The following is a 27,593-nucleotide window of genomic DNA, read 5'->3' on the forward strand; positions in this document are numbered from 1 at the left end:
CAACATTTAAGGAAGAGTTAACACCTACTCTCTTGAAGCTGTTCCAAAAATAGAAATGGAAGGAAAACTTCCAAACTCTTTCTATGAAGCCAGCATTACCCTGATTCCAAAACCAGACAGAGACCCCACTAAAAAGGAGAATGAAAGACCAATTTCCCTGATGAACATGGATGCAAAAATCCTCAACAAGGTATTAGCCAACTGGATCCAACAATACACTAAAAAAATTATTCACCACGACCGAGTGGGATTTATACCTGGGAAGCAGGGCTGGTTCAATATACACAAAACAATTAACGTGATTCATCACATCACTAAAAGAAAGGACAAGAACCATATGATCCTCTCAATAGATACAGAGAAAGCATTTGATAAAATACAGCATCCTTTCTTGATAAAAACCCTCAAGAAAGTAGGGCTAGAAGGAGCATACCTTGAGATCATAAAAGCCATATACGAGCAACCCAACACTAATATCATCCTCAATGGGGAAAAACTGAGAGCTTTCCCCCTAAGGTCAGGAACAAGACAGGGATGTCCACTCTCGCCACTGTTATTCAACATAGGATTGGAAGTCTTAGCCTCTGCAATCAGACAACACGAAGAAATAAAAGCCATCCAGATTGGCCAGGAGGAGGTCAAACTTTCACTCTTCACAGATGACATGACGCTCTATATGGAAAACCTGAAAGATGCCACCAAAAAACTGCTAGAACTGATTCATGAATTCAGCAAAGTTGCAGGATACAAAATCAACACACAGAAATCGGCTGCATTCCTATACACCAACAATGAAGCGACAGAAAGAGAAATCATGGAATCTATCCCATTTACAATTGCACCAAAAACTATAAAATACCTAAGGATAAATCTAACCAAAGAGGTAAAAAATCTATACACTGAAAACTACAGAAAGCTTATGAAAGAAATTGAAGAAGACACAAAGAAATGGAAAAAGATTCCATGCTCCTGGATAGGAAGACAAATATTGTTAAAATGTCGATACTACCCAAAGCAATCTACATATTCAATGCAATCCCTATCAAAGTAACACCAGCATTCTTCACAGAGCTAGAACAAATAATCCTGAAATTTGTATGGAACCAGAAAAGACCCCGAATAGCCAAAGCAATCTTGAAAAAGAAAGCCAAAGCAATCTTGAAAAAGAAAACCAAAGCAGGAGGCATCACAATCCCAGACTTCAAGCTATACTACAAAGCTGTAATCATCAAGACAGTATGGTACTGGCACAAGAACAGACACTCAGATCAATGGAACAGAATAGAGAACCCAGAAATAGACCCACAAATGTATGGGCAACTAATCTTTGACAAAGCAGGAAAGAATATCCAATGGAATAAAGACAGTCTCTTCAGCAAGTGGTGCTGGGAAAACTGGACAGCGACATGCAGAAGAATGAACCTGGACCACTTTCTTACACCAGACACAAAGAGAAACTCAAAATGGATGAAAGACCTCAATGTAAGACAGGAAGCCATCAAAATCCTCAAGGAGAAAGCAGGCAAAAGCCTCTTTGATCTTGCCCACAGCAATTTCTTACTCAACACGTCTCCGGAGGCAAGGAAAACAAAAGCAAAAATGAACTACTGGGACCTCATCAAAATAAAAAGCTTCTGCACAGCGAAGGAAACAATCAGAAAAACTAAAAGGCAACCAACCGACAGAATGGGAGAAGATATTTGCAAACGACATATCAGATAAAGGGTTAGTATCCGAAATCTACAAAGAACTTATCAAACTCAACACTCAAAAAAACAATCCAGGGGGCGCCTGGGTGGCGCAGTCGGTTAAGCGTCCGACTTCAGCCAGGTCACGATCTCGCGGTCCGTGAGTTCGAGCCCCGCGTCAGGCTCTGGGCTGATGGCTCGGAGCCTGGAGCCTGTTTCCGATTCTGTGTCTCCCTCTCTCTCTGCCCCTCCCCCATTCATGCTCTGTCTCTCTCTGTCCCAAAAATAAAAAAAATAAAAATAAAAAAAAAATAAAAAAAAAAACAACAATCCAGTGAAGAAATGGGCGAAAGACATGAATAGACACTTCTCCAAAGAAGACATCCAGATAGCCAACCGACACATGAAAAAACACTCAATATCACGTATCATCAGGAAAATACAAATCAAAACCACAATGAGATACCACCTTACACCTGTCAGAATGGCTGAAATTGACAACTCAGGAAACAACAGATATTGGTGAGGTTGCAGAGAAAGGGGAACACTTTTGCACTGCTGGTGGGAATGCAAGCTGGTGCAGCCACTCTGGAAAACAGTATGGAAGTTTCTCAAAAACCTAAAAATAGAACTATCCTACGACCCAGCAATTGCACTACTAGGTATTTATCCAGGGGATACAGGTGTGCTGTTTCAAAGGAACACATGCACCCCCATGTTTATAGCAGCACTATGAACAACAGCCAAAGTATGGAAAGAGCCCAAATGTCCCTCGATGGATGAATGGAAAAAGAAGATGTGGTATATATATACACAATGGAGTGTTACTTGGCAATCAAAAAGAATGAAATCTTGCCATTTGCAACTACGTGGATGGAACTGGAGTAATTTATGCTAAGTGAAGTTAGTCAGAGAAAGACAAAAATCATATGACTTCACTCATATGAGAACTGTTAAGAGACAAAACAGATGAACATAAGGGAAGGGAAACAAAAATAATATAAAAACAGGGAGGGGGACAAAACAAAAGAGACTCATAAATATGGAGAACAAACTGAGGGTTGCTGGAGGGGTTGTGGGAGGGGGGATGGGCTAAATGGGTAAGGGGCACTAAGGAATCTACTCCTGAAATCACTGCTTCACTATATACTAATTTGGGTGTAAATTTTAAAAAATAAAAAATAAATACAAATAATAAAAATAAATGTCAGCCATTCTGACAGGTGTAAGGTGGTATCTCATTGTGGTTTTGATTTGTATTTTTTTTTTTTATAATTTAAAAGTTGTTAAATTATAAAAAATAAATACATACATACATAAATACATAAATAAATGTTTCTGTAAGGATGCATACAAGGAGATGCAACTAGAGAACAGGAGGAGGGAAAATTACTAATGTACTGCATTTTGACCTTTTTTGTTTTTTTACAAGTATGGTTCATTTTGGTATTTAGAAAATAAACTTCATTGCTGTACTAACCATGAATTATGATTTTTATCTAGTTTTCCAAGGGTCTCACCTTCAAAAGCATAAAAGACTAAAATAAAGTAAGATATCAAACAACAAAAGAAACCTTTATTTTGATGGAAAAAGTAGGGGAACTGGAATAAGCTTCATTTTTAAAAAGAACTCATCTGGGGCCCCTGGGTGGCTCAGTCGGTTAAGCGGCCGACTTCAGCTCAGGTCATGATCTCGCGGTCCGTGAGTTCGAGCCCCGCGTCAGGCTCTGTGCTGACAGCTCAGAGCCTGGAGCCTGTTTCAGATTCTGTGTCTCCCTCTCTCTGACCCTCCCCTGGTCATGCTCTGTCTCTCCCTGTCTCAAAAAATAAATAAAACGTTAAAAAAAAAAAAAAAAAAAAAGAATTCACCCAACAAATTGCCTCAAACATCTATTCATCTAACATTATCTATAATACCTATCTAAAAACAGGAGTAGGGAACTAATTCAATTCACCTTCCTGCCTAGCAGGAGTTAGTATACAGAGATGAAAATTCTCTGTAAGAGATCTACTTGGACTGGAAAAACTTTTACAAATCAAATAACTTGTCTGTTTTTCTGGGTTTTTTTAATAGTAGGGCAATAGCTGCCTGAATTATCAAAACAAATTTCAAAATGAATCTGTAGGGGCACCTGGTTAAACGTCCGACTTCAGCTCATATCACGATCTCGCGGTTTGTGAATTCAGGACCTACATCGGGCTCTGTGCTGACAGCTGACAGCTGGCCTAAGTCAGGCTCTGTGCCAACAGTGTGGATGGAGACTGCTTGGAATTCTTGCTCTCTCCCTCTCTCTCTGCCTCTCCCCTGGCTTGCTCGCTCTCACATACATACATACATACATACATACATACATACATACATACATCATTAAAAAAAAGTGAAAACTATATTATCCTTCTACGCTTTTACAATTAGAAAGACAGAACAATAAATATAAAAACATTAGCTGTACATGATCAAAGCTAAGACAGAACGTGTTGAAGAGGTGGAGAGCATTCGTTTAAGGAATACACAAGCTGAGAGCAAGACCTAAATAGTGTAAATGCTCATCTGGGAGCCTTCTTGCACTTAAAGACTTCTAAAGCCAAAGTACATTTCCACACCAAGAGGCATACAAGACGACATGACTTCCTGTTACCTGCCCTTCAAGGCAGAAGCAAGTAAGCCAACTCTATAGCAAATCACTGTTTGAATTTTAACTTTTGGTTAGAGATGGCAGATGTTCCAAAATGCAAAATCTCAGCCTTAATTTTTAGTTCCTATAACCTCATTTACTCTACATTTTATAAAATATCACCTTTTTACATTTCTAAATCTGATATATATACTTTCGTATTTCATTTTCCTAAGTCATTCCTATTTCAGTATCAATGGAAAGAACAAACTGCAGAAAGTTCTGTCACAGATCAGTGAATCCACACAACTCACCTGCACACCTACAGTTTTAATTGGCAGCAGGAAGGCATTCAATGAATGCAAACTTGTAATTTGCATCAGCTTCTCCTGATCCTCTTCTGATGTACAAGCTTTGACTCTTTGTAACAGTGTATGTGGCTGAGAAAACCAAACAGATATTTCTTAAGGTTTCAAGAAATGAGGTATTCTTTTGGTATCTATTACTCTCTTATGTATCTACACTTACTGGTTTACAGCAATAGATCCTATTTGATATTTCTCTTTGACTTGTGTGTTACGTGGTATATCAGAATTTCACTCCTAAGGGCCAGGGCTGTAAAATCTTAAGCATCAGGGTAAGAAATACAGCTTATATATTTTGAGGATTTAATCTTCATCATCAGCGAGGGCCACACCTCATGTGACTCAAACCTTTTCCTTATATTAAAACTCTTTACCATAGTTACTTTTGTCTAAAATTAATGTATCTCCACCCACTTCCTTTTTTTGGTGTATTTGCCTGGTATATATGCTCCTTCACTTTTTTACTTTCACTCCTTCTATCTCTAAGTAAACAGACTATAATTAGATTTTACTTCTCAATCTAGTTTGACAATCTATATCATAACTAGAGATATTAGTCCTTTTAATTAATTGTGGGTTAAAAACATGGTTGGATTTCATTCTACCATTTTATTTAGCAGTTTCTTTTTGTCCCAGTTTCTGGGTTTCTTTCTCCTTTCTTACATTTTTCTAAACTTTCTCCCACCTCATTTAATCCCTTCTACTGGTCTTTTTTTTCCCCCCCTTCTACTGGTTTTGAAGTTAACTCCCATATTTTTATTCTTTTAGCAGTTCCCCTTAAGTGTTAGCATGGATACTTAACAGAAGAGAATCAATCTCTCTGTCCTCCTAGCAAACAATGCAAGCATCTTTGAATGCTTTAATTCCAATCCCTGTGGCTTATATGCTATTTTACATGTATACTGTTATAATGTTTTTAAACAAATAACAAAAATCAGAGATCATTTTTATTATACAGCCCGTGTTTATTTCAGGTTGAGTAGCACTGCCTTTAGTTCCTTAAGTAACGATTGTTAATAGTAAATTCTGTTTATCTAAAAATGTCTTTATTTTGCCCTAGTTCTTACAAGACAGCTCATCTGTTCACTATTCACAATTATTCTCTCTTGGCACTTTGAAATCTTCTTGCTGTTACCATTACTTTCAGTGTAAGTCTTTCCTTTGAAGGGCAATCAATCTTTTCTCTGCAGCTGCTTTGTCTTTGGCAGACTGCTATTTTGCTAGATATGCCTACTTGGTATCAATTTTTCTTCCCATTATTCTAATTGAGATGTGTTACGTTTCCTGAATCTGAGGCATGGTGTCTTCCACCAGTGTGGAAGAATTCAAATACTTTTGTCTATTATCTCCTCTTGGACATATGTTAAAGTTGACCTTCTCATTCTATTTTAACCTCTTCTATCCATATTTTCTCTTTGATACTCTAATTTCTGGACAATCTCTTAGCATCTACCTTGGAGTTCATTACTTCTTTCTTTAGCTGTTTTTAGTTTGAGTTGTTTTCATTCTTAGAACTTACTTTTTTTCAAAGCTGCCCAGTCATTTATCATATACCTTATTATTCTTTGCTTCTTTTAATTCTACATATTTTACACTATCTACGAACACCAGTATCTGAATAGGGTTTGAGAGTCTTGTTCTGACAGTTTTTTCCACTAGCTCTCATTCATGCTGCCTCACTTCTATACATATTTTGCAATTTTTAAAATTTTAAGTTCATATATATTGGAACTCTATATGCAGAAATCTTTTAAGGGCTGGTTGAAGACACTGCAAAGAGAATTTACACTGCTAAGCCTGACACCTGGATGCATGAGCAATCAAGCTTCACTTTAAACTGAAATTCTTGGCCTGCAGTTTTTCAGACCACACAGATTATGAATTCAGGCATCGAATCTACAGAAGGACTGGGAGACTCATCTTCACTTTCGAGTTAAAATGTTTTTCCTTATTTTCTTATACTAAATATAGAATATTTTTAAACACCCTTTCATATCTAGCATTTTTAAGGATTCAAGCTATCTAATCTGTTGTATGGCTGAAAAGTCTGCATTTGAAAGTCTCTAGAGAGTATTTTCTTTAGAGTCACTTAACATGTTAAATTACTCTGAATTTCCAAAAAATGAAACTACTACTGCAAGAATCCATCCAATTCCTTATACTGATTAGCTGTGTCTACTTAAAACACCTACAATATATAAACTCAGTGCAAATTATTACCTTCTTAACACTTGCAGAAAAATCAGCTACTATTTTCAAAATATTGTTGGTTTCAGGAAAGTCCTTACAAATATAAGGTTCTTCAGCACATATTACTCTGATTGCCAAGCCAGGACCTAAAGAGAATAGTAACAATGGTATTTAATATAAATTTTACATTTATATTAAAATGTAATACAAAAGTATCAGTTTCTAATATAAAAATCCTTCCAAAAATTAAAATCCATTGACCATTGTTTCCAACTTTACTGAATTATAATGGACATAACTACAGTAAGTTTTTTGAAGTGTTTAATTTCAAATGTGACTATTAATTTCCCATCCAACTCATCATTTTTTAGAACGCTTTAGTTCTCTTTACATCTCCTTTACATCAAGGATTTTTATCTATTTTTGATAGTCCATGTATTGCCACAGTATTCTCCACTGAAAGTTTTTTAAATCACAATATATGTGCCAATCTTTTTTAAACTTATTAAAAGAATTTTTAAACATACAAAAGTAAAGAGTACCGTATAATGAACCACCTTATTATTCACCACCCAGATTCAACTACTAATCTAATTTTAGGAAGAAGAGTATGCTGTTTAAAAAAAAAAAAAAGTACAACAGACTGTTTAACTCCAAAAATGTGAACTGGCATTTCTCTTTCATCAAATACTTAAAAAGGATAAAAACATAAGGTATGCATAGATCTAAGAAAAATGGATTCTGCTTCTATATTGTAAGAACAGAAAAGGCATCCCTTGAGATGCCTGATTATAGACAAAACCTTAGCCATGTTCCATTAATTCCTGTTTCATTCTTCATCTGTAGAATCAACAGCTTATTTAAGGTAAGTAGTATGCCTAATTTTTTTTTAAAGCAGCACAATATTTTCTACTAAAGAAATCTAACATAATAAAAAAAATCCAATATATAAAATAGATTTTTAAAAGTCAAGTGAATCTATACGGTGTCTGGGTGGCTCAGTTAGTTAAGCACCCAACTCTTCATCTCAGTTCATGATCTCACAGTTCATGGGTTCAAATTCCGCATCAGGCTCTGTGCTATCAGCAAGGAGCCTGTTTGGGATTCTCTCTCTCCCTCTCTTTCTGCCACTTGCTTGTGTGTTTTCAAAAATAAATAAAATAAACTTAAATTTAAAAAAGTCAAGTGAATCTAATGCAATGATGCCCAAGGACACAGGACCACTTGGCCTCCATTACATTCATACACAATCCTTTGCCAACACACAGGTTAGGAATTAAACATCCTGAATTCCTAGATTTGAAGTTTATAGACACAAACAACACTAATTACCGAATGAGTTATAACTCTGTAACATTGTTTATGGAACCAATATGGCATTTAAGAGTACAAACTGTGAGGTGAAGCCATCGGGGCTAGAATCCCAGCTCCATACCTAATCTGTGTTAACTTTTGGCAAATTGGGCTCTGCCCCTAAAATTTCCTCATCTATAAAAGAGAATAATGGTAGTTTCTATTGTGAGGATCAAATGAGACAGTTTGTGTAAATTATTTAGCAGAATGCCTGGCACATACTAGTATTTCAGAAATGTTAACCTTTACTGTGTTTTTTAAATTTAATTAGGCCATTCTTGAAAATCATCACCTAATAACTATTACAAAGAGCCAGAAACTGAGGTACAAGACTTACCCAAGCTCAAGAACTTATAACAAAAACAGTTTAAGACTCTCAGTCCTAAATTTAAACCAATACCACCTCTAATTAGTTATTTTTCTATATGACAGCAGCACATGATTAAACAAAGTACTTTTTTTGTTGTTGTTCACGAATTAGTTACATACAGCACTATGCAAAGAAGTAATTCATCCATTCAGACAATTTAACCATAGGATTTAGGATTTCAGAGAACCACATTTTAACCTGGTCTTCCATGGGATACATCATGGTATAGCAGAAATAACATATAAATCCCAGCTCTTGTGTGGCAATGTTATTAAAATATCTCTAGGGGCGACTGGGTGGCGCAGTCGGTTAAGCGTCCGACTTCAGCCAGGTCACGATCTCGCAGTCTGTGAGTTCGAGCCCCGCGTCAGGCTCTGGGCTGATGGCTCGGAGCCTGGAGCCTGTTTCCGATTCTGTGTCTCCCTCTCTCTCTGCCCCTCCCCCGTTCATGCTCTGTCTCTCTCTGTCCCAAAAATAAATAAAAAACGTTGAAAAAAAATTAAAAAAAAAAAAAATATCTCTATGCCTTGTTTTTCTCATCTGATGGCAACATCATAGGCCAGACTCACTGGGCTGGTGTAATATATACACAAATACAATGGAAAATGATTATGTAAGAAAATGAAGTATATATAATAGATACTAAGAAGAATTTTATTCCCTACCCACCCTTTCCTTTCTCTAAAGTTACATATTCCGTGAGATAAAAAATTATTTCAAAATCGTCTGAATTGATTTTTCTTCAACATGAAGGTATAACGGCAAATCGAGCAATTCTTTTTTTTTTTTTTTTCCTTACCTGGAAATGGATGCCTGGAAACTAACTCTTCTGGAAGTCCAAGTTCTCTGCCTAAAATTCTTACTTCATCTTTATGAAAATCTTTCAGAGGTTCTATTACTTTTCCCTACAGAGGCAGAAAGCCAATTAATACAAATTAGTAACAAAATGACATGGAAAATAAAGAGTGACAAATTATTGGCCTCTCCTATTGTCTTTTACCTTAGATTAAAATACCATTCTTTAAAATTTCGTATTTTAAAGTATATCTCCTCCCATATGTTTATAAGAAATTAGGCAAATATTTTTACTGACCCTCATATTTCTCTTTGAAACACATTTCAAACATAAACCTTTCAAATATAAATAAATCAGAGCAGTCCTAACCACCATCTCTGATCTAGTTCTCATTAGAACACAAGACAATTAGAAAATACCATACTAGGGGCTTCTGGGTGGCTCAGTCGGTTAAGCATCCAACTTCGGCTCAGGTCATGATCCCATAGTTTTTGAGTTCGAGCCCCGCATCAGGCGCTGTACTGACAGCTCAGGGCCTGGGGCCTGCTTCAGATTCTGTGTCTCCCTCTCTTTCTGCCCCTCCCCTGCTCACGCTCTGTCTCTCTCTCTCTCAAAAATAAACAAACATTAAAAAAAAAAAAAAAAAATGGGCGCCTGGGTGGCTCAGTTGGTTAGGCATCCGACTTCAGCTCAGGTCATGATCTCACGGTTTGTGAGATCAAACCCCACATCAAGCTCTGTGCTACTGACAGCCTGGAGCCTGCTTCAGATTCTGTGTCTCCCTCTCTCTCTCTGCCTCTCCCTTGCTCACACTCTGTCTTTATCTTTCAAGAATAAATAAACATTAAAAAAACCAATTTTAATTAAAAACAAAAATACCATACTAGTGTTTCAAAATTAAAGCTCTCCAAATGATACTATCAAGTGAAAAGACAACCTAATCATACTTGATAAAGGATCTATAATTAGAATACATAAAGAACACTTACAATTCAATAATAAAAAGACAAACCAATTAAAAATGTGCAAAAGATCTGGGAGCACCTGTTAAGCATCTGACTCTTGATTTAAGCTCAGGTCATGATCTCATGGTTTGTGAGACGGAGCCCTACTTGGGATTCTCTCTCTGCCCCTCCCTTACTCACGTTCATGTGTGCACTCTCTTTCTCTCTGTCTCAAAAATAAATAAACTTTTGGGGCGGCTGTGTGACTCAATTAGTTAAACATCCAACTCTTAATTTCAGCTCAGGTCATGATCTCACAGTTCATAAGTCAAGCACCACACTGGGCTCTGTGCTGTCAGCTTGGGATTCTCTCTCTGCCCCTTCCCTGGTCACTCTCTCTCAAAACGAATAAATAAATTTTAAAAAGTTTTAAAAATAAAAATAAATCAATAAACTTTTTTATAAATGTGCAGAAGATCTGGATATTTCTAAGAAGATACACAAATGGCTAATAAGCATGTAAAAGCATGATCAACATCATTAGTTATTAAGGAAATGCAAGTCAAAATCACAGATACCACTTCACATCCACTAAGATGCATAAAGACAGATAATAGCCATCCTAATGAGTGTGAATTACCAAAAAAAAAAAAAAAGGGGGGGGGGGAGTAACAATTGTTGGTAAAGTGTGGACAAACAGCAACACTTGTGCATTGCTGGTGGACTAGAATATGGTTTAATTGCCATGGAAATATTAAGAAGTTCCTTTTAAAAATTAAAAAAAGAACTATAATGGGACACCTAGCTGGCTCACTTAGTAGAGCATGCAACTCGATCTTAGGGTTAGAAGTTTAAGCCCCGTGTTGGCATGGAGATTACTTAAAAATAACACCTTAAAAAAAAATAGAGCTACCATGATCCAGCCTTTCTTGTATACAGCCAAAAATACTGATCTCCAAGAATCAAAATACAGGGTCTCCAAGAGATATTTGCCAATTCATGTTCATAACAACACAATTCACAATAGGCAAAAGTGGAAGCAACCCAAATGTCCACTGACAGATAAATGAACAAAATGTGTACACATACAAAAAAATATTATTTAGCCTTAAAAAGGAAGGCAATCCTGTCACATGCTACAATATGGATGAACCCTGAGGACCTAAGCTAAATGAAATAAGCCAGTCACAAAGACAAATACTATATGATTTCACTTATATGGAGTATCTAAAGTAGTAGAATGGTGATTACCAGGTGTTGGGAAGAAGAAAAGGAGGGTAGCTGTTGTTCAGTGGGTATATAAAGTTTCAGTTTTACAAGATGAAAACGTTATGGAGCTCTGTCTCATAACAATGCAAATATACTTAACATTACTGAACTGTACAATTAAAAATGATTCAGGGAGGGATGAGCGAGAGGGAGAAAGGCTTTATGTTAAAGTTCTCACAAGCTTTTACCTCTTCTCTCAACTTTCTGATAAGCTCTGTGTCATTGTGATGGGTTTTGATGAGTTCAGCTTTGCCACTTGCAACAAGGGAAGCACTTTCAATTAAATCAGGCCGTAAAGTACCTTGGGCGAGGAAAACCTCCTCTGGTTTCAGGTTCATTTCTCCAATCACTTCATTGGCAATCTATAACCAAGAGGAGTAAAACGGCCTTTTAGGAGACAAATCTTTTAAAAAGATAGCAGTCTTTTTTATACTGTCAGCAAAATTTCTCAGTCCTTTTACAATCCTGACCAAGAGATAAAATCTGCACCAACTCCCAGAAGTAAATTAAGAACATATGCTTTAGAGATTCAAAAAGGTATGCAAACATTCAAAGCCTGAAAAGTAGCCATTGAAATATCCAAAGAACTGAAGTCTAACATCAACTGAAAATATCTATTCTTAAATAGTTAAAACAATAGACTGGCAACATAAGTAAACATGGTTTTTAAAACATAAAATAGTTTCTACCAATCAGTATAATAGCAACATACACTAAAATTCTTAACCAAAAAAAGAATTAAAATTAGGTAGTAAACTTGGTTATTTGATATAACAAGGAAACAAACAGTAAAATTCACATCAAAAATAGCATACAATGTGGATATCAAAAAGGTACCTTAACAAAAGTATCTCCAATAATTTTTCTTTTCTCTTCAGGACTTGTAGTCATATTTAACGTTTTGCTAATTCTTTTTCGTGGAGTTCTATCTTCATCTGATATTGGTAGAGTTGTTGTTCCATTGTAGAAGGAATGAGCAGCATTTATCACTGAAGGAGAGGGAGAAGCACATTTTAAAATAGAACATTTTTAAAAACCATAAATAACAGGTCAAACCACGGAAAGAAAACCTAGGTGGATCTTTTGATCACCACTTACCTTGCCTACATATTACAGAACTACCAACAAACCACGATTAACAGTGTCCAGACATAGGCACTCATTATATTTTGTTCTTTTGAGAATCCTGTGGCATTTAATAATCCAAGGTCATGACATTATAAATTATGGTGGCTGCTTTCCCTGTATTCAATGCCCCACCAGAGCAATAAGGAAAAGCTAAAGGAAGAAGCATAGCCCCAAGGGAATTGAAAGCAGTGGTTCATATAGAAGGGTCAAAGTCCTCAGAATTGCACACTGAATTAACTAGTCTCTTGAAAAAATGATGTTTATCAACATATATGTAGCAATCTCTGGCTGCCCTTTTATTTTTATTTTTTAATTAATTTTTTTTTAACGTTTATTTATTTTTGAGACAGAGAGAGACAGAGCATGAACAGGGGAGGGGCAGAGAGAGAGGGAGACACAGAATCTGAAACAGGCTCCAGGCTCTGAGCTGTCAGCACAGAGCCCGATGCGGGGCTCGAACTCACGGACCGTGAGATCATGACCTGAGCCGAAGTCGGACACTTAACCAACCAAGCCACCCAGGCGCCCCTGTCCTTTTATTTTTAAAGAGCAAGATACTTAAAAATTGACTAAGATCTCTACTTGGCAGAAAGGCTGAACAACTGGTGAGTTTCACCGAAATACAGCTGGTCATTTCACTGGGATACAGCCCTGAATTTGTAGCTCTTTCTCTTAAACTGGTCAATTACCCCAGAATAGACACCCTAAATCTCCTGCCTATCAGCGCTCTGATAATGGAACACAGAAAGTGGCAAGGAGAGGGAGTAGCCATTCAGTACACAGATTTTTGCTTAATCTTACTGTTTCTACTGTAGAATCTTATTTCTACCCTCAAGTATGCCTGGTATTGATATGCCCAAATCCAGAGTGTCTTTTATTTAGCCTCTGTCGAGAGTAAATCTAGTCTTATGATGTGGAGGGATAGAAGCAGTTTATTCCTGCGTTAAGGAAAAGGATCTCCTTCTCAGGTATTCAACCAATTGGTTTTAGGATCACCCAAAGAACCACACCACACTGGGAAGTCAACCCTGAGCCTCCCCACAAGTCTCAACTTTGTTACCTTCCTCCCCTTAACACCCCTCCCACCAAAGTTTGAGAGTCCTCCATTCTACTATATCAGTTACCAGGGACAGATGCAAGTTTTTGTGAGGATAAAACTTTTACAACTTGGAGGCTCCCTTCAAGAAAAAGAATGAGGAGCACCTGGGTGGCTCAGTCGGTTCAATGTATGACTTCAGCTCAGGTCATGATCTCACAGTTCATGGGTTCGAGCCCCGCTTCAGAGTCTGTGCTGACAGCTCAGAGCCTGCTTCAGATTCTGTGTCTCCCTCTCTGTCTGCCCCTCCCCAGCTTATGCTCTATCTCTCTCTCAAAAACAAGTAAATGTTAAAAAAAAAAAAATTTTTTTTAAAGAAAAAGAATGAATAACCACAAGGTTTTTGGTTTTTTTTTTAAATCACAAGTTAATATTAGGATGGTTAACACAAACTACACACAGAAATGATTACAAATCACATATATGCCACTAAACCCAAACTAAATGTGTCCCCAACTCAACTTTTTCTTAGCCTAATCCCAAAATGCCTGCAGTCACTTCAACACCACGAAACAAAGCTCAAGTTATGGTGGAAAAACAAAATGAATTAACTACAATTTATTACAATATCTTACTTGTATCTTTCACAACAATATAGAAATACGTAAAGACACTCCTAGGATCCATTCCAGGATTTTGGAAAAAGCTTGGCTAGTGAGGCATCCTGGTCAAGGGCCATTAGCTTATCAGAGAAAATCCACATTATCCATCTGCTTTCCACTTTCCAACATTTTGTTACACCATTAGACTGCTATCACCTCCCCTATTCCTATGTCCTGTGGCATTATATTTGTTTTATGCCTGTAATGTTATTTTAGTGAAGCTTCAAAAGAGAAAGAAATAGACTCGTCTTCACTTCGTGTTTAACGACAAGTCTTCATTTTACAGTCAACCTTCTGGCATCAATTCCAACTAATTCAATAATATGCATCGTTTGTATCATTAAAGTATGGACTTGATTTCAATGTAACTACTGATTACACCCTGTTTTTAAAAAGTATTAAAGATATGGGCGCCTGGGTGGCTCAGCTGTTAAGCCTCTGACTTCAGCTCAGGTCATGATCTCACAGTTCATGGATTTGAGCCCCACACTGGGCTCTGTGCTGACAGCGTGGAGCCTGGGGCCTGCTTCAGGCCCTCTCCCTCTCTCTGTCCTTCTTCTGCTCATGTTCACTCACTCTCTCTTGAAAATAATCATTAAAAACAAAAAAAAGTATTAAAGATAGCTACAAACATAAATGCAGTTAAAACCTAAGAAGTTTAGGGGTGTCTGGTGGCTCAGTTAAGCATATGACTTCGGTTCAGGTCATGATCTCACGGTTCATGAGTTCCAACCCCGTGTCGGGCTCTGTGCTGACAGCTCTGTGCTTTGGCTCTCCCTCTTCTCACCTCCCCCCCCCCTCGCTCATGCTTTGTCTCTCTCTCTCAAAAATAAATAAACATTAAAAAAAAAAACTGAAAATTTACTAGTGGACTTAAAAAAAAGTGACCAGGTTCCTCAAAAAGTTAAAAATAGAACTACCCAAAGACCCAGCAACTGCACTACTAGGTATTTATCCAAGGGATATAGGCGTGCTGTTTTGAAGGGGCACGTGCACCCCAATGTTTATAGCAGCGATATTGACAACAGCCAAAGTATGGAAAGAGCCCAAATGTCCATCGACAGATGAATGGATAAAGAAGATGTGGTATATATAGATATACAATGGAGTATTACTCAGCAATGAAATCTTGCCATTTGCAACAATGTGGATGGAACTAGAGGGTATTATGCTAAGCGAAGTAAGTCAGAGAAAGACAAATATCATATGACTTCACCCATATGTGGAATTTAAGATACATAACAGATGAACATAAGGGAAGGGAAGCAAAAAGAATATAAGAACAGGGAGGGGGACAAAACATAAGAGATTCTTAAATACAGAGAACTGAGGGTTACTGGAGGGATAATGGGTGGGAGATGGGCTAAATGGGTAAGGGTCATTAAGAAGGACACTTGTGGGATGAGCAATGGGTGTTACAAATAGGGAATGAATCACTGGAATCTACTCCTGAAATCATTATTGTACTATATGCTAACTAACTTGGATATAAAATTAAAAAATTAAAAAAATTAAATTAAAAAAAGTGACTATTAACAAATTAGGCACAGGAATTAACATATCTCACCATAATAAAGGCCACATACAACAAGCCCACAGTTATATCATACTAGACGGTGTAAAGTTAAGCTTTCCCTCTAAGACCAGAAACAAGACAAGGGTGCCCACCCTTATCAATCCTATTCAACATAAGTACTACAAGTTCTAGCTAGAAAAATCAGGCAAGAAAAAGAAATAAAAGATATCAGAATTGGAAAGGGAAAAAAATCAAACTGTCTGGATTTACAGGTAACATGACTTTATATTGAGAAAACCCTAAAGACTGAACCAAAAAACTTAGATCTGATCAATGAATTCAGTAAAGTTGCAAGATACAGAACATACAAAAATCAGTAGTGTCTCTATATGTTAACAACAAATTTTCTTTCTTTCTTTTTTTTTTTTTGTTTTTTTTAATGTTTATTTATTTTTGAGTCAGAGAGAGACAGAGCATGAATGGGGGAGGGCCAGAGAGAGGGAGACACAGAATCCAAAACAGGCTCCAGGCTCTGAGCTGTCAGCACAGAGCCCGATGCGGGGCTCGAACTCACGGACCACGAGATCATGACCTGAGCCGAAGTCGGCCGCTTAACTGACTGAGCCACCCAGGCACCCCAACAACAAATTTTCAAAAAAAAAAAAAAATAGAGAAATCAATCCCATTTACAACAGTATCAAAAACAGTAATACTTAGAAATAAATTTAACTAAGAAGGTGAAAGATCTCTACTATGAAAACTACAAGATGTTGATTTAAGAAATCAAAGAAGACACAAATTAATGAATAAATTAATGAATAAATGGATTAGAAAAATACTGTTAAAATGTCAATACTACCAACAGCCATCTACAGATTTAATGCAACCCCTACCAAGAACCTAACGGGTTTTTTTAAACAGAAGTAGAAAAAACACTCCTAAAATATGTGTTAACTACAAAAGACCCCAAATAGCTAAAGAAATCCTGAGAAAGAAGAACAAAGCAGAAGTATCACACTTCCTGACTTCTAGCTATCCTATAAAACTATATTCATCCAAACAGTATGGTATCAGCATAAAAACAGACAAAAAAAAAACAGAATCAAGAGCCCAGAAATAAACCCAAGCATACACAATCAACTAATATTTGATAAGAGAGCCAGGAATACTCAATAAAGAAAAGACAGTCTGTTCAATAAATGGTGATGGAATATATAAATGTAAAAGAATGAAACTGGACCCCTGCCTTTTACTACTCAGAAAAGTTAACTCAACATAGATTAAAAACCTAAATATATAAGACCTGAAACCATGAAAGAAAACACAGAAATAAAGTTCTTTGACACGGGTCTTGGTAATGAATTTTTGCACAGGACCCTTAAAGCACAAGAACAGATCAAAAATGAACCAGTGGGACTATATCCAACTGAAGAACTTCTGCACAACAAAAGAAACCCATCAATAAAGTAAAAAGACAACCCACAGGGGTGTCTGGGAAGGCTCAGTCAGTTAAACTTCTGACTCGATTTCAGCTAAGGTCATGATCTCAGTCTTGAAATGGAGCCCCGCAGCTTGTCTCCATGCTGAGCAGATTCTCTGCTGCTTGGGATTCCCTCTCTCCCCCCCTCTCTCTCTCTCTGCTCCCCCTCCTCCCACTCACTCTCTCTCTCTCTCAAAATAAACAAACATTAAAAAAAAAAAAAAGAAGGCAACCTACAGAATGAGAAAAAATGTTTGCAAACCATGTATCTGATAAGGGGGGTTAATATCCAAAATATGTAAAGAACTTCTACAACTCAATAGCAAAAACACAAATAACCCAATGAAAAAACAGACAGAGGATCTGAATAGATATTTCTCCAAAGAAGATATACAAAAGGTCAACAGGTACCCAGAAAGAAGCTCAATATCACTAGCTATTAGATAAATGCTAATTAGAACTACAATGAGGTATTACCTCATTCCTGTCAGAATGGCCATTATCAAAAAGACGAGATTAACAAATGCGAGGATGTGGAGAAAAGGGATCCTTGTGCAATGTTGTTAGGATTGTAAATTGGTACAGTCACTATAGAAGGGAGTTTGGAGGGGGGCGTCTAGGTGGCTCAGTCAGTTGAGCATCAGACTTCAGTTCAGGTAATGATCTCACAGCTCATGAGTTCAAGCCCCACGTCAGGATCTGTGCTGACAGCTCAGAGCCTGGAGCCTGCTTCAGATTCTGTGTCTCTCTCTCACTCTCTCTGCCCCTAACCCACTCGCATTCTGTCTCGGTCTCTCTCAAAAATAAACAAACTTTAAAAAAAAAAAAATTAAAGAAAAGAGTTTGGAGGATCCTCAAAAAATTAAAAATAAAACTACTATGCGATCCAGCAATTCTAATTCTGGGATATATCCAAAGGAAATGAAAGCACTCAAAAAGATACCTGCATTCCCATGTTCATAGCAGCATAACTTCCAATAGCTAAGATATGGAGACAACCTAAGTAAGCGTCCATCAATGGGTAAATAAAGATGTGGTACATATATACAATGGAAAATTATTCATCCATTAAAAAAACAAGAAAATCCTACCCATTTGTGACAGCATGCATGGACCTTATGTGTATTAAGAGAAATAAGTCACACAGAGAAAGACAAATACTGTATGATCTCACTTATATGTTGACTCCAAAAAAACCAAACTCATAGAAAAAGAGATCAGACTTACTATCAGAGGTGGAAGGTGGGAAGAAGGGGAATTGGGAAGAAGGTTAGGTTAAAAGATACAAACTTCCAATTATAAGATGAGTAAGCACTAAGGGTATATTGTACATGACAATTATAGCTAATACTGCTGAATAATAAACAGAAAAGTTAAGAGTAAATCCTAAGGGTTCATGTCATAAAAATTTTTTTCCTTTTTAATTTTACTGTCCCTATATGAGAAGATGGATGTAAACTGGAACTACTGTGATAATCCTTTCAAAATACATATAAAATCGAATCATCATGCTATTGTCTTAAACTTACACACTGATGTGTTATCAATGATTTCTCAAAAAAACTAGGAGAAAAGATGACCATACGGGTGGCTGGGTGGCTCAGTCGGTTGAGCGACCGACTTCGGCTCAGGTCATGATCTCACGGTTTGTGAGTTCGAGCCCTGCGTTGGACTCTGTGCTGACAGCTCAGAGCCTGGAGCCTGCTTTGGATTCTGTGTCCCCCCCCGCCCCCCCGTCTCTGCCCCTCCCCCACTCATGCTCTGTCTCAGAAATAAACATTAAAAAAAAAAAAAAAAAAGATGACCATAGACTCTTCACTCCTCTGTATAAGCCTTTCAGTCTGTAAAATAATCTGTACATCCATACTTGTAGGAAAACTTGGAAATTCTCATCCATAAATAATATTACAGATGGGAAAAGATAACCCAAAAAGAGAAATGAACAGAAGAGAACAAAATGGTAGCAGAAATTTTAGTTATCTGTATATAACATTACGAATAATCAACAGTTTTAAAATTTATACTGGGACACCTCTTGAACTGGATACTCACAAATTTTTTTTAAGGTTTTATTTCTGAGAGATAGAAACAAGCATGAGTAAGAGAGGGGCAGAAAGAGGGAGACACAGAACCAGAAGCAGGCTCCGAGCTATCAGCACAGAGCCTGACGCAAGGCTAGAACCCACGAACCGCAAGATCATGACCTGAGCCGAAGTCAGATGCTTAACTAACTGAGCCACCCAGGCGCCCCTTGAACCAGACACTTATAATGTAAAAAACATAACTATAAGCTTATTGAGAAACATGTACTTGGTTAAGGCAATGAGCTCATTCAAACCATAAGGCTAGATTTGATTTGTTAAATAAATCCTCATATATATATTAACTCTTCTAGGGTTCATCAATACCTTTGACCTGAATTCCAAGCTTTTTGAGGGCCTCTTCTACAGACTGGCTTTCTCGTTTTCTCATAAAGCCATTATCAATGTGCACGGCAATGACTTGATCTTGGTTCAAAGCACGATTCAGCAAAGCTGTACAAACTGTTGAGTCAACTCCACCACTGAGTAAAACCTAAAAGGTGAAATTAAAAGAAAAATCAAATTGAGTAAACAAACAAAACTATCAGCTTTTAAAACGCTGCTTTTAGCACAAGTATGTATGGTAATTGGAAAAGCACTCTGAACCAGTGCAACTCACAAAGCATCCCATCACCCAGTCAACATTTAAGGGCTATGGTTGATGAAGCCAGTTTTGAGTTCTAACATTACTGAAATAAATTTGTAGACTTCCAGATGTAAATTCCTTACCAAAACTTTTGATGTGCCTACTCTCTCTTTGATCTCTCGAATGCACTCAAGTTCTCTGTTCTGCACAGTGAAGGTCCCACTGCACCCAGCTATATCATAGAGGAAATTCTTCAGTATTACTTTCCCATTTTCTGTAAGACCAACTTCAGGGTGGAACTGTGCTCCGTATAATTTTTTAGATTCATTTGCTATACCTTTATAGAGAAAATAATCACAAATTAAAATTTTTTTCATGTTGAAGACTCAACTAAGTACCCATAGTAATTCCTCACAATTTCTTCCTCTATAAATGTGAAAACTGATATAAATCAGTGCATTTTTAGCTACAGGAAAAAAAAGACAACACATAAAACAAAAACTATATTGCCACAATTTTTCTTCAAAGGTTTTTATGTATGACAGTGAAATAAGTCCTACAGAGATTATTTCACAGTACTTTCAACTTCTCCACCCAGATTACTTTGTCTACATAATACAATAACTCAATTTTTAAAAATCTTTTAATGTTTATTTTTGAGAGAGAGAAAGAGAGACAGAGCATGAGTGGGAGAGGGGCAGAGAGAGACAGAATCTGAAGCAGGCTCCAGGCTCTGAGCTGTTAGCACAGAGCCCAATGCAGGGCTCGAACTCGTGAACTGTGAGATCATGACGTGAGCCGAAGTCAGACGCTTAACAAACTGAGCCACCCAGGCACCCCAATGATAACTCAATTTTGGCTCTCGGTCCCACGTAGCTTTCATATGCAATGTGCAGCTACCAACTTTACGTATTAGGCCTGTGAGAATATTCTAAGTACTCCTTTCTTAGATACTATTAACTGCAGATATAACTTCATGGACTTGGCTAATGTGTTTCTGAAATTACTGATTACCTATTAAGCAACAGGTGTTAGGCTAAATGTTTTACATGTGCATGCATTACCCCTGTTTATGGCTCTGAGATATCAAGAAATGTACAGCTACGTAAGTAGTTAAATCAGGTCTAGCAGGCTCCCAAACTCATACTCATTCTACTATACCAACGAACTTCACATTTTCTTTACTTGGGTTCTATTCTAGGACACCATTCTCTCTTGGTTCATTGCTGATTTCACTGTTCCTTCTTAATCTTTGTTGGTTCCTCCTCATCTTATCCATCTCTACAAATGAAAGTTGCCCAGTACTGAGCACTTAAATCTCTTCTCTATACATGGAGTGATCTATCACTCTCACGGCTCTAAATTCTACCCGTATGATGGTATACTCCCAAATTTATGCCTCAAGCCCAATTTTCTACTCTACAGTCTAGACCTACATATACCAATGTCTACTCATACCTTTATTTCTATGATTAATAAGGCATCTTGAATTTAATACACAAATCCACATGATTGCATTCTGACCCATCAGGTAAACAAAAACTTCACCTTTCTGGATACTCAGGTCATAAAACTTGGGAGTTAAAGCCCAATTATACGCTTTTTTCCCCACTCCACATGTAATCCAACAGCAATTCCTTTGTCTCTCCTTTCAAAACCTATCAGAACCCAGTCTTACTTCCAGTATCCAGTCCAGCATGTAAGAACCTGAAGGACACTGCTCTGTCCTAACAATAAGCAGAAAGTTAACCACTGCCCTTGGAAAGACTGCAGATGAACACAGAGAATCATAACTTACCATAGCAGAAACCCATGAGTGCAAACATCCACAGGAACCACTGCTGAGGTAGGGAAACTTAAACTATAATCAGTGAATTGCTAGGGATTCAGTGTGAAAATCTGAGAGATAAAAATTCCAAGAGTACCCACTCATCACGGGCCCTGACACTTTTGTGAATCTTACCTCCAGGAGATTGACTAAGCTCTCAAAGTAAATGTCAGGGAGAGGGAAAAAGAAACCATTTTAAAATATACCAGGACATTCTGTTCTTCCTAACTAGGTCTATCTACTCTCAGGAGAAACTATTTAATCCACTTAAAGAGTTAGCTTTCTATCAGAGACCACTGACCTGCTAGAAGGGAAATCTCCAAATCCAGCCCACTCTAGTCATCACATTCCATCTAACAGTGAGAAAAAACTGAGTACTTGTGAAGTCAACAGCCCAGGGACCCAGGCTTACTAAAAAACTGAGAGCTAGCTACTCTTCCTATCCCCACACCTTACCATCACATACTAAAAGCCTATTTACAACAATTCCTTTTAACTAGTACATCATGCATGACAACCAAAACAAACAAAAAATTACAAGGCATCCTAAAGGCAAAGAACACAGTTCAAAGAGATACCATAAGCATCAGAACCAGATACCCAGACTAAGATATCGCAGGGATGTTGGAATGATCAGATCAGGCTTTAAAACAATTAGGATTGGGACGCCTGGGTAGCTCAGTCAGTTAAGTGTCTGACTTCGGCTCAGGTTAAGAACTCATGGTTTGTGAGTTCTAGCCCAACATCGGGCTCTGTCTCCCTCTCTCTGCTCCTCCCTCCATCACTCTTTCTCTCAAAAATAAATAAACATTTTTAAAAAAACTGTGATTAAGCAGCTAAGACTAATGGATAAAGCAGACAGCATGCAAAAACAAATGGGTAATGTAAGCAAAGGGATGGAAAGTCTAAGAAGGGATCAAAAAGAAAGCTAGGATCAAAAGCACTGTTAACAAAAATGAAGAATGCCTTTGATGGGTTTATTAGTTGACTGGACAGAGCTGAGGAAAGCAGCTCTCAGCTACAGGATATCTCAATAGAAATAACCAAAACTGAACAACAATGAGAAAAAACACTGAAAAAAACAGAATGAAAATAAAAGGCATGCAGGTTGAGAAAGAAGAAATAAAACTGTCTTTGTTCACAGATGACATGATCACCTATACAGAAAATCCTAAAAAATCCACAGAAAAACACTAGGAAGTAATAAGCGATCATAGCAGGGTTGCAGGATCTAAGGTTGATACACAAAAGTTCACTGCCTTCCTACACATCAACAATGAACAAGTGGAACTTGAAACTGAAAACACAATTAGCACCCAAATAAATGAAATACTTTGGTATAAATCTAACAAAGTACATACAAGATCTATGCGAGAAACCAGTAACTGTTGACCACTTGTACCTCTCCCACACTGTACCTTACACTCCCCTCTCCTAATTGCTACAATAGACTAAGTGATCTCCCTACTCCTACATTTGACCCATTCCTCTTTGCTCTTCATTGTAGCCAAGGTAAGCCTAAAATTAGATTCAGTTTCTCCTTTGTTCAAAACTCTACCTCGCTATGAGTAAAGCCAAAAAGTTCATAGTGGTCTCAAAGGGTCTGTGTTCTGGTCCCCCAAACACCTCCCTCATCTCACCTCTACCACTCTCCCCCCGGCTTCTTCTGCTCCAACCACATAGTCTCCTTGCTGTTCCTCAAACACGGTCCCATCCCAGGAGCTTTGTACTACTATCTCCTCTTCCCCCAACTATCTAGAAGGATCACACTTCCTTCATGCCCAGTATCATTTTATAGGAATACCCTCCCTGAATATCCTGTAGAAAACAGTAACAACCCTAATCACACATATTCTGCAACACTCCTCTCTTCCCTGTATTTTTTCAATGCACTTACACACCGTCTGACACTTGACATATTCTGTATTTGTGTATTGTCTGTCCCATCCCTCCTCCCAACTAGAATGTTAAACAGAGACTTTTGTCCAGTTTGTTCATTACTCTATCCTTGGCACCTAGAACCGTGACTGGCACAAAGTAGGTATACAAGTATTTGTTGAATGAAAAAAAATACATAAGCCATCTAACACTGTTGATCTTTTATATTAAATAAAAACATTTCAAGACAAAAACCATTATCAATCATTTCTACGTTAATGTACTAGTCTAATTAACTAATTGCAGGCAGAATACTCAATTCAGTTTATCCATGACAAATCTTTTTTTCAACTTATTGTTTAAGCGTGGCATTTCAAACAATAACTTTATTGATAAACCCATTTTCTACTGACTTCTAGGATTGATAATTATTTACGTAACAACTAACCAAGTAAGCATGTCAAAAATCACAAACTGCCAGAAAATCAATTCCTCTTCCTCAGAAAAGTCAAGAATAAAAATGGGTTTAAAGCACAGATTGGTAAAATTTCTACAAAGGGCTAAAGAGTAAAAATTTTAGGCCCTTAGGGACACATGCATACATGGGACACAATCCCTGCCTTTTATTATAACTCTTTAATAACAATAAACATCATTTTTAGGTCCTGAACATACAGAAACAGACTATAAAACACAGTTTACCAATCCTGGCTCAGAGAAATGTCCTGAGTGCTTAGTCTGATGTTTTGCAAATGTCCATGTACACCTAAGGAAGGCATTTAAAAACCCAATTATGAATAAGGCACAACAGAAAAACAGACCATTCTCCAATTTTTCCTGAGCTCTAAAAGCAGTATCTTGCATCTGGAGAACTTTTATTAGAATGAACATTTTTTATTAACACCAAAAAACAAATAATCCAGTGAAGAAATGGGCAAAAGACAGGAATAGACACTTCTCCAAAGAAGACATCCAGAAGGCTACCCGACACATGAAAAAATGCTCAACATCTCATCATCAGGGAAATACAAATCAAAACCACAATGAGATACCACCTCACACTGGTTAGAATGGCTAACATTAACAACTCAGGCAACAACAGATGTTGGTAAGGATGCGGAGAGAGAAGATCTCTTGCGCTGCTGGTGGGAACGCAAACTGGTGTAGCCACTCTGGAAAAGAGCATGGAGGTTCCTCAAAAAATTAAAAATAGAACTACCCTATGACCCAGCAATTGCACTACTAGGTATTTATCCAAGGGATACAGGTGTGCTGTTTCAAAGGGGCACATGCACCCCACTGTTTATAGCAGCACTATCAACAATAGCCAAAGTACAGAAAGAGTCCAAATGTTCATCAACAGATGAATGGATAAAGAAGATGTAGTATACACACACACACAACAGAGTATTACACGGCAATCAAAAAAATGAAATCTTGCCATTTGCAACTACATGGATGGAACTGGAGGGTATTATGTTAAGCGAAATTAGAGAAAGACAAATATCACATGACTTCACTCATATGAGGAATTTAAGATACTAAACAGATGAACATAAGGGAAGGAAAGCAAAAATAGTATAAAAACAGGGAGGAGGACAAAACAGAAGAGACTCTTAAATATAGAGAACAGAGGGTTACTGGAAGGGTTGTGGGAGGGGAGATGGGCTAAATGGGTAAGCGGCATTAAGGAATCTACTCCTGAAATCATTGTTGCACTATATGCTAACTTGGATGTAAACAATAAGTAAATTCTATAAATTAATTAATTTTAAAAAATGAATGAATTAACGAACATTTTTTTTAAGTATTTCAGAGCAAACCAGTAAGTAACTTTAAATAATCTAATATTGAATTCCCTTCATAAATTAACGGTCAATTTTATGACATGTACAATAACTCTTAAAAAAATCTTTTTGAGTACCTCATACAGAAACATATTTTTAGACTTTTCAGATAAGGTTTTTTGAAATGAGATCTGCAAAGGTTTAAAAATTTTCACCTGCCACAATGTTCCCAGAACGTGCCACAACCTTGAATCCATCAGCTACTTTGTCTACACTATCTCCGTGGGTAAGCAAAACAATTTCTTCCTTCTGAAGGCCCCTAAACATACAAAAAATAAAACACAACATACAAATATCTTAGAGACATGATCAATGAGACCTTATGCTTTATTTTCCAGCTTTATTGAAATGTAATTGACATATAACATTGTGTAAGTTAAAGATAATACAACCTGATGATCTGATATACACATGTTATTATGAAATAATTACCACAATAAGGTTAGTTAACACATATCATTTAGCATAGGTACCATTTTTTTCATCTATTTAAGATCTACTCTCTTAGCAACTTTCAAGTATACAATACTGTGTTAACTGTAGTCATCATCCCTGAACATTAGATCCCGAGAACTTACTCATCTTATCACTAAAGTTTGTTTTTTCCCTTTAGAAATACTAGCTCACCGTACATGTAAATCAAAAAATTTAGAAACATGTAACAGTGCAACTCTGCTGGAATTTAAATTTATTCTATGCATCATTTAAAAAAAAAAAAGTCAATGAGAGCATTAAATACCAAAAAAGGCAATCTGTTGGGGCGTCTGGGTGGTTCAGTGGGTTAAGTGTCTTACTTCAGCTCAGGTCATGATCTCATGGTTCATGGGTTCGAGCCCCGCATCCAGCTCTGTGCTGACAGCTCAGAGCCTGGAACTTGCTTCGGATTCTGCATCTCCCTCTCTCTCTGCCCCTCACTTGCTTGTTTTCTATCTCTCAAAAAAATAAACGTAAAAAAAGTCAATCTGTAAAATTTAAAAACTGAAAAAATAAAGTTGGTGGTATAACCACACACATAAAAAATAATTTCAAGAAGCTACAAAATACTAATTTCAAAATTTTACCTATTAGGAACTATCTTAAGAACAAAAGGCATTTCAGAGAACTAAATATTCAGTAGTTTTCTATCAAAAAGTGATAGTACTAATACTGGTAGTGTTATTTTGCAGCTAGAGAGTATAAATACATACATATCACAGGGTAAAATAAATATTAAATAATTAATATAATTAGGAATTCAGATTTTTAGCCTCACAGTAAGCAGATGCAAAATCAAAGGAATTAGATAAAAACCCTATAAACATTCATTTTAATTGGAAATAAGAATGTACACTGATTTTGTTTTTTCTAAAAGAATACATTTTGACTAACTTTGTTCACTGAAAAGGCCTAGAAACAAAGACAACCCGGTAGCAATGTGTATCTCTACTTCTCACGCCAAACAAAGGCATGGATTAAAGAAATTGTCAGTAACATTTATCAAATGCAACGCATGGACTTTCTCTGACCCTGATTCAGACAAATCAACTATAAAAAGACATTTTTTATATTATGAGAAAATCTGGAAGAGGTCTGAATATTAAGAAGTTAAAAAAAATTAATTAAAAATAAAGCAAGAAGATAAAAGTATATTAAAGCCAAAACGATGTTTTGGGTTTACTAACTGCTGTCACCATTGTTGTTTAGGATTAATGAAGGGGAGTCCCAGAATTGTAGAATTAGAAGACAGAAAAACTTTAAATTTTAACCAGATCTTTAGATTTAAAAAAACCTCTTGCAGTATCATATACCACCATGACTCCTAAAATGGTTCTCAAGACTAGTCACTTGGGATACAGATGAATGTAAACAACCTCTCCATTATGAAATGGATAAGCACTGGATTTCAAATGTATTTTGGTAATGAATAGCTTCAGTTCATAAAATTATTTTGAGCCATTTGGCTGTTTTGAAAAATGATAATC

At 36.9% G+C, this 27,593-nt stretch overlaps 1 protein-coding gene across 3 annotated transcripts in view; it reads right to left on the bottom strand.

Annotated features, from left to right (window-relative positions):
* GMPS (guanine monophosphate synthase) overlaps positions 1 to 27,593 on the bottom strand; it is a 78,996-nt gene that overhangs the window by 13,391 nt on the left and 38,012 nt on the right. For all 3 annotated transcript variants that reach the window (XM_049628661.1, XM_049628662.1, XM_049628663.1), the window contains exons 5-12: positions 25,788 to 25,891; positions 20,223 to 20,416; positions 19,821 to 19,986; positions 12,428 to 12,579; positions 11,779 to 11,952; positions 9,381 to 9,486; positions 6,889 to 7,004; positions 4,618 to 4,743 (exon numbers count right to left, since the gene is read on the bottom strand). In XM_049628661.1, coding sequence (XP_049484618.1) covers positions 4,618 to 4,743; positions 6,889 to 7,004; positions 9,381 to 9,486; positions 11,779 to 11,952; positions 12,428 to 12,579; positions 19,821 to 19,986; positions 20,223 to 20,416; positions 25,788 to 25,891 — 1,138 coding nt within the window. The remainder of the gene's footprint in view (positions 1 to 4,617; positions 4,744 to 6,888; positions 7,005 to 9,380; positions 9,487 to 11,778; positions 11,953 to 12,427; positions 12,580 to 19,820; positions 19,987 to 20,222; positions 20,417 to 25,787; positions 25,892 to 27,593) is intronic.

The sequence above is a fragment of the Panthera uncia genome, chromosome C2 (genome assembly GCF_023721935.1).
Source record: "Panthera uncia isolate 11264 chromosome C2, Puncia_PCG_1.0, whole genome shotgun sequence".
Classification (NCBI taxonomy): Eukaryota; Metazoa; Chordata; class Mammalia; order Carnivora; family Felidae; genus Panthera; species Panthera uncia.